The sequence below is a fragment of the Neolamprologus multifasciatus genome, chromosome 22 (genome assembly GCF_963576455.1).
Source record: "Neolamprologus multifasciatus chromosome 22, fNeoMul1.2, whole genome shotgun sequence".
Classification (NCBI taxonomy): Eukaryota; Metazoa; Chordata; class Actinopteri; order Cichliformes; family Cichlidae; genus Neolamprologus; species Neolamprologus multifasciatus.
This window is the reverse complement of record NC_140459.1, coordinates 7,542,642-7,562,464: the sequence shown is the minus strand read 5'-3', so window position 1 is coordinate 7,562,464 and position 19,823 is coordinate 7,542,642. Positions and strand designations below refer to the sequence as shown.

At 42.7% G+C, this 19,823-nt stretch overlaps 2 protein-coding genes across 3 annotated transcripts; both read right to left on the bottom strand.

Annotated features, from left to right (window-relative positions):
• Positions 1–7,890: 7,890 nt before the first annotated feature.
• LOC146492806 (CD209 antigen-like protein C) lies at positions 7,891–10,911 on the bottom strand. The gene is made up of 6 exons (XM_085147560.1): positions 10,437–10,911; positions 9,616–9,747; positions 9,318–9,395; positions 8,817–8,968; positions 8,610–8,734; positions 7,891–8,530 (listed from the first exon to the last, which is right to left on the bottom strand). The coding sequence occupies exons 1-6, from the start codon at positions 10,465–10,467 to the stop codon at positions 8,356–8,358; spliced, it is 693 nt and encodes a 230-aa protein (XP_085003686.1). The 5' UTR covers positions 10,468–10,911; the 3' UTR covers positions 7,891–8,355.
• Positions 10,912–15,523: 4,612 nt separating this feature from the next.
• Positions 15,524–17,906, bottom strand: LOC146492805 (C-type lectin domain family 4 member E-like). 2 transcript variants are annotated; one of them, XM_085149663.1, is made up of 5 exons: positions 16,806–17,906; positions 16,548–16,616; positions 16,201–16,352; positions 15,966–16,090; positions 15,524–15,875 (listed from the first exon to the last, which is right to left on the bottom strand). In XM_085149663.1, exons 1-5 carry the CDS (start codon positions 16,960–16,962, stop codon positions 15,689–15,691), a joined length of 690 nt encoding a protein of 229 aa, XP_085005789.1. In that variant the 5' UTR covers positions 16,963–17,906; the 3' UTR covers positions 15,524–15,688. The 2 variants fall into 2 exon arrangements, with proteins under 2 accessions (XP_085005789.1, XP_085005790.1); XM_085149664.1 differs by having other exon boundaries at positions 15,525–15,875; positions 16,548–16,612.
• Between the last annotated feature and the right edge of the window lie 1,917 nt (positions 17,907–19,823).

Here is a 19,823-nt window from a genome sequence, read left to right as displayed (position 1 = left end):
CCAGAATTCATAGTGAGCCACCGTCCACAACCATGTGCCCTAAGATGCTGAGTCTGTCCGATCCAGAACTTGTCCTCCGAATCCTTCATTTTGTATCTTATTTTTTCAACCAGGAATTCCTAAAGGGAAATTTTAATTAAAATTACTGTGTTTTCTGTGCCAAGATGACAAAAATGTAAGAATCAGAAAACATGAACCTGCAGCAACGTTTTATACCTGCTCCTCCGTGCTGTCTATCTTAACCAGGTCTCCCCTTTCAGCTCTGCAATCGTCTCTGCTCTTGCACCAGGACAACTTCCTGGTGGATAAATAATAGCAGGTTTCTCTGTGTTGCTCCCAGCCTTCACATCTTTAGAAAGGGCTCATCTCTGAGGGAATGCAGCAAAGAAGAATTTACTGTTCATATTTGTAGGAGTTGGAGACAGCAGGAGTGAAAATGTGCATTTAATAATAATAATAATAATAATAATAATAATGATAGCTGTGTCTCAGAAGATTAAATTTCACTGATGGTCACACAGTTCAAGGTTAATATAATGCTGTAGTGTATGAGCTCCATATTCTTACCTATAGGAGAGGGTTTTTTGGCTTTTTTTTTTTACAGTTTCCAGCGTCAGTTCAAGGTTTCTGAGGGTTCCCATGGTTCTTATGAGTGCAAATTCTAGGAAAATTAAAAATAAGAAACACATACATGCCAGTAACAGTTAAGGTTTCATTTAATCTTTGTAAAAAAATTACTGCTTATTGTCATCGCTGGGGCAGACTGGGTTACTTTATGCCTTTTTTAAATTTTTCCTGTGGTGGTTCTGAGTTCAAGGTGCAAATCAAGGTGGAGCGCTCTGGTCTGTCATTCTCACACCTGCTCTGAACTATTGCAATCAACCCCTGAAGTATTTGGCTGAATGACCAACAGATCTCTGTGGTGGTAATCAGGCTCACCTTACTATTAACCTGCATTCCTGTTTATAGATTTTTTTATGTTGTTTTTGTTCTTGACAGTGGCCTCCAGCCTCACCTGGAATGCTTACTTTAGCTGCATTTCCACTCAGTTTGTGGGTTCTGCCCCTCCTCATGAGCTCACTCTCACCTTCAAGTAATACTGTTCTAATTATCTCACACCATTCTCAGTTCTTTATTAGTTCTGAGGACATTTTCATTTTGGGCCATCTGTCCCTCTCTCTTGTTCGATATCTTGTTAATTCTTATATTTTAAACTCCTCTACTGCTGCTAATTTTTTTCCTGATGTTTTTAATGTGGTCTTGCCTGTCTCTAAGGATGTTGATTTATTAACAGATCTTTTTAATAATCATTGCCTTGATGCATTCGTAATCATCCAGGTAAGTAAATCTCCAAAAGTTGATTCTGTTCATCTGGACGTACAGTGGGAGAAACGTGTCATCACTCAGCCAAGTGACTTCTTCAGTCTCAGCTGACTGCAGGTTTCCCCAATCTTATAAACAGTACATTTGCATAATGACTGAAACCAGCCCACTGAAGGAACAATGGGCTGGGAGGTCAGTTCCTTCATCATGATTATGCAAATTCTCATGACCGTTGATCAACAACCACTGATCAAAGACCACTGATCAATGGCCATAAGTATCATTCACAGAGTGTTGGGGAAGTCACGTGAAGATTCATCAGCCAGATTAAGTGTTTACTTACAATTGACAGTGATAGCGGACATCATCATCACAATTCCAATCAATACTCTCCACACAAACAAGCATAAACACACTCGACTATCACTAAATCAAATTTAACACTCATACACAAACACAATTTGTGATGACGCAGGTTCAGTGCAAAATAGGGCTCATTCGCTCGGTCAGCAAGTGGAGTAAAACCAGAGTCATGATAAACAATATATATGCTGTGTTTTTTCCTGAATACTTTCTTCATGTTTACTGTCTAAGGACAGTGCTCGCAAGCACTCTCTGCTTATGAACACACACACAAAAAAAACCCTTTCGTGTTGGTGGAAAAATGTACAATATCGACAAATTGAAAAATGATATGGCAACATAACATTTGGTTGTTTAGGTAGAGGGGGAGGTTTTAGAAGTGATGGCGAGAGAAAGAGAGAGAGCGAGTATTGAGATGTGAGAGATTTGAGACGTTTAGCGTGTTTGGAGTGTGTAGTTAATGTTTTGTCTTGTGTAGTTAGTGTGTAGTGTTGTGGATAGTTTTGTGTTGTGTGTCAGAACAATGAGGCGACTGCTGTCTCCAGGTAGAAAAAGGAGTGATACACCTTCTGCTGTCAGACCTGCAGGTATCAGGCTGTGATGTTCTCCTTTATAGTGGACAGAAATTATTTTTTCGCAGTGGTACAAATAATTTGTGTGGCATCTTATTGAATGCAGAACAGCTGATTGTTCTGTAAATAGTTTGAAATGGTTAAAAGAAAAAGGTGAAAAGTAAACAGGTGCAAATAACTTTGCAAACGTTGTGTTTAGGATTTTAAAATTGACAATTTATATTTGCATTTAAAGTTGTGAAATATGATTCATTAAACATGTTTGTGGTTGTTAAAGTAAAAAAAAACTTTTTCTACTCGGATTTTATGTTTTTTTTGTCTGATTTTAGATCAATTGTGTTAATACGGTATGTCAAAATGAAAACATGACTGTAAATTCAGACACGTGAGGTTGTGGTGAAAAGGATGATACCAAACAAGGCAAAGTAAATAGTTTTTAAAGGTGAAAAGTAAAATCAAAAGTAGTCAAAAATGGCCAATTATACCCTGGATCCCAGAGGACTAAACAATTTTTTAAAGTAAATAGTTACTTTTCCTAGTAATTAATTACTTTTAGAATATTGTAACTCAGTTAATTTTTGGAAGAAGTAACTAGTAACTATAATGAATTACTTTTTCAAAGTAATTTGCCCAACACTGCACTCCAGTGACATTGAGTGCAGATAAAAACATATTTTATTTATGTTGATTTCTCAGTTATTGTCACGATCGGGCAGACTACGCACGGTAATTCGGCGTGCCCGTGTGGCATGCTGGCTAGACCCAAACGCGGGGAAGGCTAGCGATGGGTTGGAACAGACACGCAGTTAATCTAGTAACGTTCAGTGCACGAAGCGTGGCTTCGGACTGGCGTTACAGAAAAAGAATCGAGAGGGAAAACACTCACGGTTGCTGAATCAGACGGACACTGACGTCGGCAAAGAGTTGGAGCTTCTGACATGAGGAGAACGATGTCTGAGCGGCGAACAGGTGGGTGGCGTCTCTCTTTTAAACCCGGCCCCGTGATCAGCTGGCGATCAGCTGATCACCGGCTGACAGGCCCCCCCCCCCCCCGACGACCGGCACCCGACGGTCCAGGACGGCGGCGACGGAAATCCGAGATGAGGGAGGGATCCAAGACGAAGCGGGACGGCACCCAGGAGCGCTCCTCAGGACCGTAGCCAGCCCAGTCCACCAGATACTGGACCCCCCCGACCCCGGGGACGGGAATCCAAGATCCGCCAGACAGCGTAGACAGGACCCCCATCGACGAACCTGGGCGGGGGCGGGGCCGGGGAGGGGGGCGCCAGCGAGGAAGTAACGCGCCGCTTAAGCTGCGAGACGTGGAAAACCGGATGGACCTTCATGGCGGGCGGAAGCCGGAGACGGTAAGTCACGGGGTTGAGCCGGGCAGTGATCTCGTACGGACCAACGAATCTGGGAGTGAGCTTCCTGGACTCGGTGTGGAGCCTCAGGTGCCTCGTGGAGAGCCAGACGCGATCCCCAGGCTGAAAAGGATGACCCGGGCGATGGCGGCGACGATGCTGCCTGGCGTACAGAGCGTTGGCTCGGGAAATGGCCGCCCGCGCCTTGATCCAGGCCTGACGACAGCGGCGGACCATCTGTTCAGCAGCAGGAACGTCGACCTCCACCTCCTGATGGCCGAAGATAGGAGGATGGAAACCATAACAGGTTTCAAAGGGCGAGAGACCGGTGGCAGAAGAGACGTGAAGGTTATGTGACAGCTCAGCCCACAGCAGGTAGCGAGGCCAAAGCGACGGTTGGGCAGAGACGAAGCACCTCAAGAAGCGCCCCAGCTGTTGGTTGGTCCGTTCAACCTGCCCATTGGTCTGCGGGTGATAGCCGGACGAGAGGCTGGGAGAGGCTCCAATCAGGCGGCAAAAGGCTTTCCAGAACCTGGCGGTGAACTGGGGCCCCCGGTCGGAGACAATGTCCTTGGGGAACCCGTGAAGCCGGACGACATGGTCCAAGAAGAGCTCGGCCGTCCGTTTGGCAGAAGGGAGGCCAGCCAGGGCGACCAGGTGCACTGCCTTCGAAAACCGGTCTACAAAGGTGAGGATGGTGTCAAGACCGCCCACGGATGGGAGGCCGGTAACAAAGTCAAGGCCGACATGGGACCAGGGACGTCTCGGCACAGGGAGAGGGTGAAGGTCGCCAGTGGGAGGCTGAGTGGAGGACTTGGCCCGAGCACAGGTGTCACAGGCGGAAACGAATTCACGGACGTCCCGGGCCATGGAGGACCACCAGAAGGCACGACGGAGGAGTTGCAGGGTCCTGTCCGGCCCCGGGTGACCAGAGAGCGGGGAGGAGTGAGCCCAGAGCAAGGCCTCCTGACGGCACCGGGAAGGTACATAGAGCCTCCCAGCAGGGGTGTCAGGCGGAGGCGGTTCGGCGGTCAGGGCATCCCGGATAGAGTCCTCCAGGGGCCACCAAAGGGGGGCAGCGAAGAACTGAGAAGGTAGGATAGGTCCAGGGTCTGACGTGAGGCCATCCTGGGCGAACTGTCTGGAGAGAGTGTCTGCCTTAGCGTTCTTGGAACCAGGGCGGTAGGCGAGGTGGAAATTGTAAGGCTCAAAGAACAGGGCCCAACGGGCCTGCCTTGGGTTGAGCTGCTTGGCAGACCGAATATGGATCAGGTTCTGGTGATCAGTCCAGATCAGAAAAGGGTCTTTCGTCCCCAGGAGCCAATGCCGCCACTCTTCTAAGGCCCACTTGATGGCCAGGAGTTCTCGGTCCCCGACTCCGTACCGTTGCTGCGTGGGCGAAAACTTCCTCGAGAAATAGCAGCATGGGTGAAGTTTTCCATCCGGACCATGTTGAGAGAGGACGGCGCCAGCGCCGACATCGGAGGCATCCACCTCCACCACAAAATCTCTGGCAGGATCAGGGTGGAGCAGGACGGGGGCCGTGGTGAACCGGTGGATGAGGTCGCGGAATGCCCGTTCTGCGCCTGGGGGGAGGCAGAAGGGCTTAGGCAGGTTAGCTGGTTTGGTGAGGGATGTCAGTGGGGCGACAACGGTGCTGAAATTCTGAATAAAACGCCGATAGAAATTGGCAAAGCCCAGGAAGCTCTGTAGCTGCTTAAGGCTGGAGGGCTGAGTCCACTGGGTCACGGCTTGGAGTTTTTGCGGGTCCATGGTCAGGCCATCAGAGGAGATGGTGAAGCCTAGGAAGGAGGTGGACTGCTGATGGAAAGCACACTTCTCCAGTTTGCAGAACAGCTGGTACTCGAGCAGCCTGCTCAGCACGGCCCTCACATGGCGAACATGGTCCACTTCGGTGCGGGAGTAGATCAAGATGTCATCCAGATAAGCAAACACCCACCGGCCTAGCATATCCCGCAAGACGTCGTTGATTAGATGTTGGAAGACAGCAGGGCTGTTGCAGAGGCCGAAGGGCATCACCAGGTACTCCCAGTGCCCGTGAGGGGTGATGAAGGCCGTCTTCCATTCATCCCCTTCCCTGATGCGCACCAAATTGTAGGCGCTGCGTAGGTCCAGTTTGGTGAAGACGCAGGCCTGGGAGAGGGAATCGAGGGCGGTGGATAGCAGAGGAAGGGGATGGCGGTTCTTGACGGTGACTTTATTCAAGCCCCGATAGTCTATACAGGGGCGGAGCCCGCCATCTTTCTTCTTGACGAAGAAGAATCCAGCAGCAGCAGGAGAAGTAGAAGGGCGAATAAAACCCTGTTGGAGAGCCTCAGCAACGTACTCCTCCATGGCCTTATTCTCTGCGGGAGACAGAGAGAACAGGCGACCACGAGGAGGGACCGCTCCCGGGAGGAGCTCAATGGCCATGTCGTAGGAGCGATGAGGCGGTAGAGTAGAGGCTCGCCTCTTACTGAAGACCTCAGACAGGTCATGGTAAGCCGGAGGGATCTTATCCAGATCAGTGGGCTCCGGGGGTGAGGCCTCTTCTGACTCCGGGTCCTTTTTGGTCCGAGAGAGAAGGCAGCGGCGCGGACACTGGGGACCCCAATCCAGGACCTGGCAGGAAGACCAGGAGATGTGGGGGTCGTGTTGACGGAACCAGGGTTATCCAAGGATGAGAGGAGAGGTAGTGGCCGAGACTACAAGAAACCGGATCTCCTCCTGATGATCCCCAATAGACATGTGAACCGGCTGGGTCTGGAACTGGATCGGGTAGGGTTGGAGGGGTCGCCCATCGACTGAGGTCACCGGGAGAAATCGATCAACAGGAGTTAACGGAATGCGTAGTCGGGAGGCTAGTGTTTGGTCGATGAAGTTCTCAGCAGCTCCGGTGTCCAGGAGGGCTTCAGAGGAGAACTGGCGGTGTTTCAGGTGGAATGTTACTGGTAACAGAAAACGAGAGGGGCCAGAGAAGTGTGAAGGGCCAGGTGGGACTCCCCTGCAGCCTACCTGGCGTCGTCGTTTCCCGGACGTAGCGGGCACTGGGGACGACGGTGTCGAGCTGATCCACAGTAGGCACAGAGGCCCTCTCGCCAGCGTCTCTCTCTCTCTCCCTTAGGGAGTCCACCCAGCTGCATGGGCTCCTCGCTGGATGCACTGCGTGAGCTAGCAGCAGCTCCTTCAGAGGGGGGAGGAGACTGCGAAGACGTGGCCCTCTGAGGCTAGAAGGGTTTGAAGGCCCGGGGGGTGTGGCGAGGCCGCGACATCACTCGTTGGTCGATCTTCAGGGCGAGGTCCACGGCCTCATCCAGAGTTTTGGGGGCCTCACGGCCGGTCATCTCGTCTCGGATGTAACCAGCCAGTCCCTCCAGAAAAATGGAGCGTAGAGAGGCGTCACCCCACTTCAGCTTAGCGGCCAGGGTACGGAATTGGGAAGCAAAGTGACAGACAGGTCGACTGCCTTGGCGTAAATGAAGCAGCTGTGACTCCACTTCCACTTCACTGCTCGGGGGGACAAATGTCTTTTTTAATTCCTCCACGAACAGGGCATAATCGTTGCAAGCTGCAGATTTATTGTTGTAGAGGGCCGCGGCCCAGACAAGAGAGAAGTCAGCATTGCCACTTTTGCACGGGCGGTGGCATATTTAGTGGTCTGACATTCAAACAGCATGTCTAAAGTGGCAAGCAACCCGTCAGGCCGGCCATCAACTCCATTCCACTTATCTGGTAGTCCGATCCGGGGCTCCGCGCTCACCGGCGCTGGCTGACGTTGCAGCTTGGTGACGGAAGTGGAAAGCTGGAGGACATTCTCGGTGAGGGACTCCATTTTTGTGCTCATCCGATCTACCACACCGCGAAGATATATCACTTCGGCTTTCAGCCGTTCGGATTCCGCTGGGTCTATTCGGGGCTCAGACATCCTGTCACGATCGGGCGGACTACGCACGGTAATTCGGCGTGCCCGTGTGGCGTGCTGGCTAGACCCAAACGCGGGTAAGGCTAGCGATGGGTTGGAACAGACACGCAGTTAATCTAGTAACGATCAGTGCACGAAGCGTGGCTTCGGACTGGCGTTACAGAAAAAGAATCAAGAGGGAAAACACTCACGGTTGCTGAATCAGACGGACACTGACGTCGGCAAAGAGTTGGAGCTTCTGACATGAGGAGAACGATGTCTGAGCGGCGAACAGGTGGGTGGCGTCTCTCTTTTAAACCCGGCCCCGTGATCAGCTGGCGATCAGCTGATCACCGGCTGACAGTTATAGCAGTACTGACAAGTGTCAGCCAATCAGGTGACTCCAAGCACTGTAATGGTCAATTCCACTTCTTTTTCAGTGATATCTATTACTTACTCCATTTTAACACTTAACATTTCTTCCATTCTCCTTTAAATGTTATGATAATTAATAATTCCTTCAATAGCTATTTTTGCATATTTATATATTCAGTGAAATCCAAAATGTGGTGGATTTTTTTTCATTGCTTAAAAGCTGTAAAAATTGGGACAATTAATAATTGAAAAAAATATTGAAAAGGACAGGAGCTCACACATTTGTTGTACAAAATAATGAGAGCAGTAAGGAAGATACCAGATACAAAAATTTTACTTTCATTTATTTAATCGTGCTCTATTTTTGTATGTTTGCAACAATTCTTTTAAAAAATGGCATCACTCCACTCTGGTGTTCAACATGGTGAACTGTATTTCAGAAAGATATATATTTAAGTTACACAGTTACTCCTGCTTTCTCACAAATACTTCTTTGAGGCTTTAAGCAGGACTGATCAAACCAACACTTCAGATCTTTATTTTTATATTCTTCTCCCATCCTCACACAGTCCTCTCCATCACGATCTCCCTCTGTCACGTTGTTTGGCTCTTTGCCAGCCCAAAACTTCAAACTAAAAGATGAAGAACAGAAAGAATTAAAACTGGGAATATTAATTCTGGAAATGGAATTTTTTTTCACAACAATCAAACCTTTCATCCAGTAGTGATCCGTCCACCCACAACCATCTGCCCTCTACTGCTGAGTCTGTCAGTCCGATCCAGAACTTGTCCTCACCTTCTTTCATTAGTTCTCTCACTCTTCTCTCCAGGAATGCCTGATCACAAAAATATGAAGAAAATTACCTTATCTGATAGTTCTGTGCTGAAACATGTGGAAACATGACTAGTGTTTCATACCTGCTCCTCCCTGCTGTCTATCTTAACCAGGTCTCCTCCTTTAGCTCTACACATATCTCTGCTCTGTTTCCAGGATGATTTACTGATGGAGAAATAATAGCACTTTCCTCCATGTTTCTCCCAGCCTTCTTCACATTTATAAAATGAAACATCTTCGAAGAGATTACAGCAACAATTTCAGTCACATGGCAAAAAAACAAAAAAAACACTGTTCATATATATCTATAAGGATACAAATGTGTCAAAGACAAAATTCATCCAAATGTATTTATTATTTGGGTTTTCGGAAAGGTAGGGTGCACCGTCCTGCATGATTATTCTAACAGAGACTCTCTCTAAAGGATAACTAATAATTAACTTTAATTTAATTTAATTTAATTTTTATGATGCTTGAATGTAAAAAAAAAAAAACTAGGCAAGATTGGCTCATACTCAGCTATGTGCCAGCAGAACAATCCAAGTATAACCAAATATCACAGCATATCATCTTTATTTGCTTACCTGTAAGAACATTTTGAGACTTCATTCCGAGCTCTTCCAGTTTTTTCAGTGATTCTCTGGTTTTCGTGTTTTCAAACGCTGAGTTAAAAAATAAGAGAAACAAAGATTTTGTAAATTAACAAGGATTGCAAAAAACAAAAGAAGAAAAGCCCTGAAAAAGATAAACACATAATCTTTAATTTGCTGCAAGTCTATTAAAACACTGAAGTGACATGATGGCTTGGCCAGTGTGCAATATGCACCTCATCTGATTTATAGAAAATGTAAAAATAAAAAATAAAATAAAATAAAAACTCACTCGCAAATTCACTGAGACGATAAATAATGAGAAGAGCAGCTGCAAGCAGAAGACAGAGAACCAGCAGTGCCACTCTCTCTGCCTTGACCTTTGACCCTGTGCTTGATTTTGAATGCCAAGAGTCAGTTTCACCTGATGAACATTTAGAGGAGAAACAGATGTGAGCCTTCAGAAAAGTGTGTATTCATCTGTTATAACATTTTTTATAATTTTCTCAAAATATAATACTATAGTACTACTATAATAGTACACTGTATTATAGTAGATTGTCAATGCAAGAACAGTTAAGTTGATTAAGATGCTTTCCTCCAACAGGAAACATCCCATACGTGAATATCACCCATGTTAAAACATGTTTACATGTCACATGGTCAGTTCCTCTTTGTATTTGGTCTTGGTTACTTCCTTTTTCACACTTTTTAAACACTTAACAGTTTATCGTCTTTTTCTTTTTTGCATATTTGTAAATATTGATTTATCCTCTCTGAGAACAATTACTTCGAATCTTTACATTTTTGATAACTGCAAGGACTAAAATAAATTGATATGGTTAAAGAATGACTGGTGCCTCACCTTATAAGAGAATGAGTGGGCTTAGAATATTTTTAGGTCATGTACAGTTAATGTTGTTCTGTTTCAGTATACAAACCTTATTCTGTCACGGCTAGCGAGGTGTAGCAAATATGATGCAAATTAAAAATCATACATGGAATTTTTTTTTAAACAAATTTGTCAGATGGTTAAATAAACTTTCAAGTTTCAAAATAACTAGAATTTTCTGGCAATGATTTCATACGATTTTAAGGGGTTACTGTTCTTACCTTCTATGTAGCTCTGTGGACGGCTCATCATGCTGAGGCTTCAAAATCCTGACTGCAGTGTTCATCCAAATGTCTCTGAATCACAAAAACAGAACAAAATATTGATAAATTACTCCGATAAACTCTTTTTGTTATTTATTCTATTACTATGCATTTAATATAGATGTAGATAATCACTAGTCCTCATTCTAATTCTTTCCTTACACCTTACTGTAGTCTTGTAATAAGTACTAGATGACAACTTCATGTTTCACAGCTTTTAAAAACAACAACTTCCCTAAACTAAAGCGGATGGAGGAGGCATCATCGATCGTCTTGTTCCTCCTACAAGAGAAAAGTTGTTGATTTGTTGTTGAGATGTGTGCCTTGTGGTCTAGTGTGCTGCCTTCTCACATACAACACATCTGAGTTCTCTCAGATTGCTATTAAAAAAACAACACAAGTGTTTCAAATAAGAAGTGAGCAGGTCGAGGCAGAAAAAAAACCTGTTGATTGGATGAGCTGGTGTTTTAACATAACTGTTAGATGAAAAACAACACAAACATTGATCTTAAATTTGAGAAAACATGTCTAAACATAGCAATACGAACATATTTCGCAAAGAGAATGTTGCTGTGATAATATAATGTGTGTGCGTTTGCGTTTAGCACACACAGCAGCCATATGTACCTTGTTAAGCAAATGTTGTTCATATTTTACAGGCTGAACTCAGTTTCAGGCACATAGATTTAAGTTACTGCTGGTTTTTCACAAATAGTTCTGTAAAGGTTCTGTGAAGGATGATTTAAACCAACACTTCTGGCCATGAGCTGTTCACAGTCCTCTCCAGTATATTCACTATTTGTTCCATTTAAATTGTTGGTGTCCAGTTGCTGCTCCGCCATCCACCCACAACCATCTGCCCTCTATGGCAGAGGTCTCGAACTCCAGGCCTCGTGGGCCGGTGTCCTGCAGGTTTTAGATGTGTCCTTGATCCATCACAGCTGATTTAAATGGCTAAATTACCTCCTCAATAAGTCTGGAAGTTCTCCAGAAACCTGGTAATGAACTAATCATTTGATTCAGGTGTGTTGACCCAGAGTGATAGCTACATTGTAGCCACAGCCGCACTGACAGAGGCGAGGCTGCCGGACACTGGCGCCACCTGGCCCTCTGACCACCACCAGTAGGCAACGGGTGAAGTGTCTTGCCCAAGGACACAACGACCGAGCCGGGGCTCGAACCGGCAACCTTCCGATTACAAGATGAACTGCCAACTCTTGAGCCACGATCGCCCGTTTTAGCTTGCTGTCACCAGTGTGTGAATGGGTGGATGACTGACCATGTAAAGCACTTTGGGACTAGTAAAAGCGCTTTACAAATACAGGCCATTTACCATTTGAAACCTGTCCAGGTTTTAAATGGTAAAGAATTAAAGAATTAAAAAGGCAAGGGCGGGTGGGGCATGTAAACAAGAACGAACAGCTTGTAGAACTGGGGGAACATATATAGATGAGAACCGAAAGGAGCGTGTTTGGAGGTGTGGCCCCACTCCTGAAATTCAGATACTTTATCTCCGATTGATATTCAGTCTAGACGCTTGGATAAAGCGGATGAAGATGGATGGATGGATATTCAGTCTAGTAGTCTAGTACAGTACCTCCATCTAAATGTGCTTTTGGTTCCACTCTCACACTCTTGCCTACGCCGCCGTAACACTATCATTTTTCACAGTTTGCTCTGTTTGGCTTCTTCTTTTCCTGGTTATAACTTTGTTACTTTGTTACGTATCCCATAGGCCTTATTCAGGACCAGAAGAAAGCAGGTGGTGGACAAGAACCACCTCATCTGTCAGTCCAAGACATGAGTCACAAAATTCAACAAGGAAGCAATTTTGTTTTACTCAGTGTGGTTTTAATAAGCTTTGAATACTTTTTATTTTTTTACTGTTTTGTCATCTGTTTTCAACTTTCTCTTAAGCCAAATACTGAAAAGGCTGTACGATATAAAGCCAACAACTTTTCAGTCAATATTTTTCAATTTTATTTTTACTATTATTATTATTATAACAATGATTTATTCTCTTCAATTTAAGACGTATTTATGTTCTAATTCTGTGCTGTGCTTAGTATTTCCTTGAATGTAAGTTTTTTTAATGACTATAGTTTTGGGGTGGGAGGGGGGGGGGATTATGTTGGTTCCCCTTTCTTGTCCAATTTGTACATCTTCGGTCAGCATCTACACTCGTCATAAATATTTTCCTTCACACTTTTGTGGCTTTAAAAAGTTGTTCAAACCTTTATGATGGAGAATACAAACTTCCTGTTCAAGTTAAAGAATGGAGAGAAGACCTGAAGTACAGCCCTACAGCTTATCTTTGAATAACTGAACGCAGAGACTTAGACTGACAAACACAGGAAACACTGCGGACAACACACAGGGAAGGAAAATACTAAGAGAACTAAACCAGAACCACAAGGGAAAAAATTTGTCTGTTTTTTTTGTCGCAATCGTCCACTGAAACCACACAGTGACTAAATTTCTACACTGTCTGTGTGTATCGAAAACAATACATGCATAGCATAACATTTTCACTGCTGAGCAGATGAAACCCAACTTTATCTATCCATGAAACCAGACAACACACACCAGTTACTTAAAATGAAGGAATGTCTTAAAGATATTCTGCTTCTAAATTCAGATAAAACTCATGTCACCGTACTCGGCCCTGAAAATCTTATAAACATGGTGTCTCACCAGATACTCACTATGGATGGCATTACCCTGGCCTCCAATAACACTGTGAGGAATATTTGAGTCATTTCCTTTAAGGCACATATCAAACAAATATGTAGGACTGCTTTCTTCCATTTGCACAATATCTTGTGTATCTCTCATTATTGTCTCAAAGCGACGCTGAAAAACTAGTTCATGCATTTTTTTTACTTGCAGGCTGGACTACTGTAATTTATTATTATCAGAATGTCCTAAAAGTGTCATGAATCATAGTTCTAGCACGCAAGCTGGACCCAAAACAAACACAATACGCAGAAATGCACACAAAACCACAAAACAAACTTTAGTTTTTAACCAAAGGTGACCTTGAATAACCACAGAGAACACGCTGCTTTGGCGCTAAACAGAAGAGACCGGGAAATAAACGACACGGGGACACCGTGATCGGGACCGTTTAAACCGGAGGAAGGAGTGCCCACGGGAGAGGATTCCAGGGAGACGAAGAGGATGATAGGCAGTTTCTCTGAAATCTAGGCGGTCAGGAGGACAGGCAGGTGAAGGTACGAACCACTGAATGGCGACTGACGGACTGCATCCCATGATGCTTTAAGTATTTCTTCTTCAGTCTCATTTCTCAGTTCTTATCTTATAGCCTTGGTACCCATAAGAGGGGACAACAAACAAAAGAAAAGAATCATGCACTGAAAAAAGAACAAACAGTATGCAGGGCATTTATAGACACATGACCACAAAGGAAGTGTTTGAAGCTTGTGCACTGTCTAGTTGCTGCTGGTTACTTCGAAATATGTATGTTAGGAAATTTGCGCAACAAAACTGAACATAACACACATGAGACAAGGTAGCTTCAAAATAAAACACTTTGAGCTTAACAATAGGAGAGGGAATAAGAAACAAGACATGAAATACACGACAGACTGTGGAGATGAGATGAAACACAAGGAGAGCAACACCGGAAAAGGTAAGGGAGACTATAGAGTGTGCTAAAGACAGAACGGAGAGAAGAAGACGTGACAACAAGAGTGATAAACACAGGAAACACTGCAAACAACACACAGGGAAGGAAAACACTAAGCGAACTAAACCAGAACTACAGCTAGAAAGAAAAACTAATAAATATAAGCAAAACTAAACTAGGAAATATGAGTCGCTCCAGAAACACCATAATAATTAATCAAGAAGTTCATAAATTTAAAGCATTGAATCAATGACCCAGGACCATGACATATATGAAACTAGCATTTGAGGCCTTGATCTCCCTCTTTGATCCAGGTACATTCACAGTCCCAACCATCATGATTAATTCCATCTCTACTGTCCATGTAGCTACCGCTCTACAAAATAAAAGTATGAACTAATGCTGACACAGCTATTGAGGAAAAATGTGTTTCAGCATTCAAATTGGACAATCATCTGCCCTCTTACGATGAGTCTGAGAATACAATCCAGAAATTGTCGTGTCTCTAAACACTGGGAATATCATATTCTGATTGCTTAAGAGCCAACGCTTTAAATGAATGTTTATAAAATACATGTTTCTAACACACTGTAGTGTAGTTAGATCAGATAGAAGAGGATAGAAGTTTCTCACGCTGCCATATGTGACAGACACAAACACTTAAACCAACAGGAAACATCAGACATTTGATATCAGCTAACCACATGTTAAAATTTCACACATGGTCATGGTCACTTCCTCATTTATTTCTGTCTTGATACCTCAGGCATCTGTTTAAATGGTTGTCTTTCTTTCTTTTGATCAAACTGATGCTTGTCCGATGACACTGAACTTTTTCTACTTCCTCATGATTTACATTTAAGTTATTTTCTTGTTTCTTTATATATTTACATGCATGTACTTACCTTTTATGTTCCTCTGTGGCTAGTTGCTCATGCATGCTCAACTATATGATTGGGTGGATTTATCCATGCTTGAACAAATAAAACTAATCATAGATTTATTTATATTACAGCAATGTGTGTGTGTGTTTGTGTGTGTGTATGTGTGTGTGTGTGTGTGCGCGCGCGCACACACACACACACACATACACACACACAAACACACAGAGAGGAAGGGGAGATGGGCAAAGGCGGCAGTTAGACCATTCAAGGGTGTCTGTGGATGCAAGAGGGGGACCGCTCATCATCATGATACTCCTGCTGGGGAGGGAATCCAGAAAGTGTGTTTTTGCAGCAGATGTGCACCGGACTTGTTGTTACTGTGACTGTTAACCTCGGCCTCCAACTCATTCTTTTACCCCGATGGTTTTCTACATTGTTTTCATTAAATCTTACCTCATCACCCCAAGACCGTCTGGATCATAACATATACATTTTGTCATTTTGTGGTGAATAAATGGACTAACACATTGTCTGATTCTCGGCACCACACACATTGGTGTGAGCTGTGAATTTTTTTAATTCTTAAAAGAAAAAACAAGGAAAAATAAGGAACAATCTTTTATTATTTCACAGATGTAAACACTGCTGCAGCAAAACATTACCTCAATAAACACATCTCATAAATATATAACACATACAGTTTTATTCTGTCCTTTCGCTGCTGGTTTCTCACAAATACTTCTGCGAGACACTTTGCAGGATGTATCAGACCAACTCTTCTGGTAACCATGATTTTTTTCACCCATCATTACACAGTCGTCCTCGGGCCAGTTGTCCGGCTCAGTGTAGTTCCAATAAGATAAACTAGGAGATGAAGATCAAAAAGAATTGTCTCAGTAAACGTTCCTAACTTTGACTTTGAAAATGGGATTTTTTTTCCCACATCAATCAAACCTTTCGTTCAGTGGTGATCCGTCCACCCACAACCATCTGCCCTGCTCTGCTGAGTCTGTCAGTCCGATCCAGAACTTGTCTTCATGATCCGTCATTATGTGTCTCACTTTTTTCCACAGGAATTCCTAAACAGGAAAAGTTGATCAAAAATATTTTGTGACACTTCTCTTTGCTAAAGAAATGTAAACATGTGGTTAAATATGTGAGAACCAAAACTTGCAGCAGTTTTTTATACCTGCTCCTCTCTGCTGTCTATCTTAACCAGGTCTCCTCCTTTAGCTCTACACTCATCTCTGCTCTCGTTCCAGGATGATTTATTGGTAGAGAAGTAATAACACTTTCCTCCATGATGCTCCCAGCCTTCTTCACATTTAGAACATGGATCACCTTTGAAGATATTAAAGCAAAAATTTCAGTCAGGTGGAAGAAACTGTTCATATTTGTGTGATTTGAAGGCAGCAGGAAGCTCCTTCTGTCCTGCAGGTACAAACTAAGTTACTGTTTCTGTGAGTCCATCAGTGTTTCTTTAATCATCATCAGAGGATACAAATGTTTAAAAGAATAAATCCACAACTTATGTACCTGTAACTTCAGGAGGTTGTGGACATGTAGGCTGCACTGTGCTGCATGGTTTTGCTTCAGAGTCTCTTTCTTGTACCATAAAGGAAATGTAGATTAGATTTTTATTAGTTATTTAGTCTTTATGGCTTTTTTGCAGAACATAACAAAACTCTAACTGAAGTCAAATCATTAATGAATTGTTCTTAAATTAGTTTTAGTTATGCTGCAAACATTACTGGGAAAAAAACCTTTTTTTAATCAGAAAACTCGCACACTCACTGGTAACACAGAGGGCAACAACAGCAGCTCCCAGAAGAGCACCGAGAACCAGCAGGGCTACTCTCTCTGGGGTGACCTTTGACCTTGTGCTCTTCACATTTTGTTGAGAGGCCTCTAAACATTCAAATGTAACACATATATCACCAAGATGTGACATATGAGCATAAATATGTACAGGTTTTTGATACAACAATATGATCGCATGATTGAATTCTTTGTTACTTTGTGCAGATAATAATATGATAACTTATTTTTGTTTTTGGCGTTTGTATTCTGTGGTAATATTTCTACCAAATCTTCACCAAACATCATGCAAACTAATTACTTTACAGGGCAGTGAAAGTCCTGATATTATGAATCTCCTTTGTTATTTTGTCTTTTAATATTGTAGGATTGAACAGAATAAATACTGAAATGTTATAAAGTGGTTTGCTGTAACAGTTCTTGTGTTTTGTGACTATTTAAATAAACATAAATAGAATTGAATTCAACTCAATTAAAGCTTTTGAAATAACTTCTTTGGCTGAGATAGGTAAATGAAACCAAGCACAGAAAAAGTAAACAGAGACAATAATCGCTCATTACTGCTCTTTACCTACCAGGCAGCTCCTTTGTGGGCGGCTGAGACTTTAAGATCCTTAAGTCTGCATGAGTGGTGTAACCCTCTGCAGCAAAAACATGAAGCCAGAAATTACTGTTTAGTTTGAAGTGAATTACTGTTTGCTGCTAACAACGCCTTCAATTCACAAGAAGACTAGCTTCAACAAAAAGAAGTGTAGAAGGAGAATTTTCTTATATATCTCATATGTATCACTCATAGATAAGTAGACAAGACTCACTGTTGGCCTCGCTCTTCCATCTAAAGGTTACGATAGAGTTCAGTAGTTCATCTTCAGACATTTTACTGCTTTGTGACGTTCAGTTAGTCAAAGAGAGTTTAACGAGATGTAGACATAAAAAAAACTTCCTGTTAAACAGACGAATGGGGAGGGTTTCATAAACCACTGCTCCACAAATAACAAGTGTTATATGTTATATGCACTGTGGCTGGGTTGATAAGAACAAAAGGCTTGTGATTTGAATTCTTTTGATCTCTTCTGAATTTATTGTAACTAATTGTTTAATCTCCTCCTATTTCAATACCCTGTCTTATAGAATAAACCTGCAAAGTGTTTCTTAATGATATGTAATTCATAATGATGGATAGACTCACCATTAGTTTCCCTCACTTGTCTTTTTAAATCTTTTCAGTTTCATTGTACAGGAGTACAAGACTTCATTTTCAGATATTTTACTTCTGTGTGACTATCAGCGAATCACAAAGTAAAGTGTAAAGCAATATAAAAATACCTTCCTGTCAAACAGAAGAATGTATGATTTCACACATTTCACACACTTTACATATGTGAACATTTAAAAAATACTATAATTTCATCCTGTTGTACCTACGAGTAGCTATTGTTGCCATGGTGAGCTTAGTCTTTGTTAGAGTTTATGGTTCGTCTGTTTCCTGTATCTCATTTTATATCCATCTGAACTAAGGATACCACAAAGAACAAACATGAGAAGGATGAACAGGCAAGGTGAAAAATGAAATACTGAGTATTCACAGAAAACTCGAAACACTCCTAAACGTAAAATACTTACAACAGAAAATCTAAATATGAACTCAAACTAGGAACTTTGCACAGCAAACAGGTCAAACTCAAGGACTATGAAGATCCCAGGTTATAAATAAGTGTTAGCTTTCTAATGACTACAACTGGCTCGTGTTTTCTTTACCTTACCTTACAACTAAGTCAGTGTTGGGTTACATTAGGATAATTCTGAACATCTGATTTGAATCAGATGTTCAACTTTTTGAAAATGTCTTTCTGAAAATGAAAACAATTGAATGTTTGTGTAGCTTTAAAGTCTCTTTAGGGTGGTTTGCTTTTTGGTTTTATGTTGTTAGCTTTGTTGTCTTTGGTGTTGCTATATGAAAAGAAAGATTGTATGCGTGTCCTCATTAGGATAAAGATCTTTGTTGGTGTGTGGGACTGTTGCCTCAGGTTTGTATTGTTAACTGGTAATTATGAGACAATTTCAGGTCATTTAATGGAGTATGGCATACTACTTACATACACAAAATATATTCTGATTGCTTAAGAGCCAATGCTTTAAATGAATGTTTATAAAATACATGTTTCTAACACACTGTAGTGTATTTAGATCAGATAGAAGAGGATAAAAGTTTCTCATGCTGCCATATGTAAGAGGCACAAACACTTTAAACCAACAGGAAACATCCGACATTTTGGTATCAGTGGTAACATTTCACACATGGTCATGATCACTTCCTCGTTTATTTCTGTCTTGATACCTCAGGCATCTGTTTAAATGGTTGTCTTTCTTTCTTTTGTTCAAACTGATGGTTGTCTGATCACACAGATCTTTTTGAATCTTGAACTTTTTCTACTTCCTTCTACTTCTACATTTAAGTTATTTTCTTGTTTCTTTGTATATTTACATGCATGTACTTACCTTTTATGTTCCTCTGTGGATAGTTTGTCATGCTGAGGCTTCAACATGACCAGAGTTAGTCCAGTTGTTTCTGAATAAACAAATAAATAAATTATAAATGATGTATTTTACTCTTTAGATAAACACGAGGACTATATGATTGGATGGATTCATCCGTGCTTGAAGAAATAAAACTAATCATACATTTATTTTTGTTACAGCAATGTGTGTGTGTGTGTCTCTCTCTCTCTCTCTCCTCCCCTGCAGGATTTGTTTGCCTCCCTCTTCCCGCATAATTACAGGTGCACCTTTTAGAGAGGAAGGGGAGAAGGCCAAAGGCGGCAGTTAGACCATTCAAGGGTGTCTGTGGATGTAAGAGGAGGACCGCTCGTCATCATGATGCTCCTGCTGGGGAGGTAATCCAGAAAGTGTGTTTTTGCAGCAGATGTGCACCGGACTTGTTGTTAGATTGTTACTTTTTAAATTTCCTTTCAGAGATAACCTGTTAACCTCGGC

Coding starts and splice junctions, on each gene's coding strand:
- LOC146492806 (XM_085147560.1), bottom strand. CDS start 10,467: ATGATGAGCCGTCCACAGAGCTACATAGAAG. Junction 8,735..8,816: donor TAGACAGCAGGGAGGAGCAG/GTATGAAACACT, acceptor TTTTGTGATCAG/GCATTCCTGGAGAGAAGAGT. Junction 8,531..8,609: donor GGATCACTACTGGATGAAAG/GTTTGATTGTTG, acceptor TTCATCTTTTAG/TTTGAAGTTTTGGGCTGGCA.
- LOC146492805 (XM_085149663.1), bottom strand. CDS start 16,962: ATGTCACATCTTGGTGATATATGTGTTACATTTGAATGTTTAGAGGCC. Junction 16,617..16,805: donor TGTTGCCCTCTGTGTTACCA/GTGAGTGTGCGA, acceptor TTATGGTACAAG/AAAGAGACTCTGAAGCAAAA. Junction 16,091..16,200: donor TAGACAGCAGAGAGGAGCAG/GTATAAAAAACT, acceptor TTTCCTGTTTAG/GAATTCCTGTGGAAAAAAGT.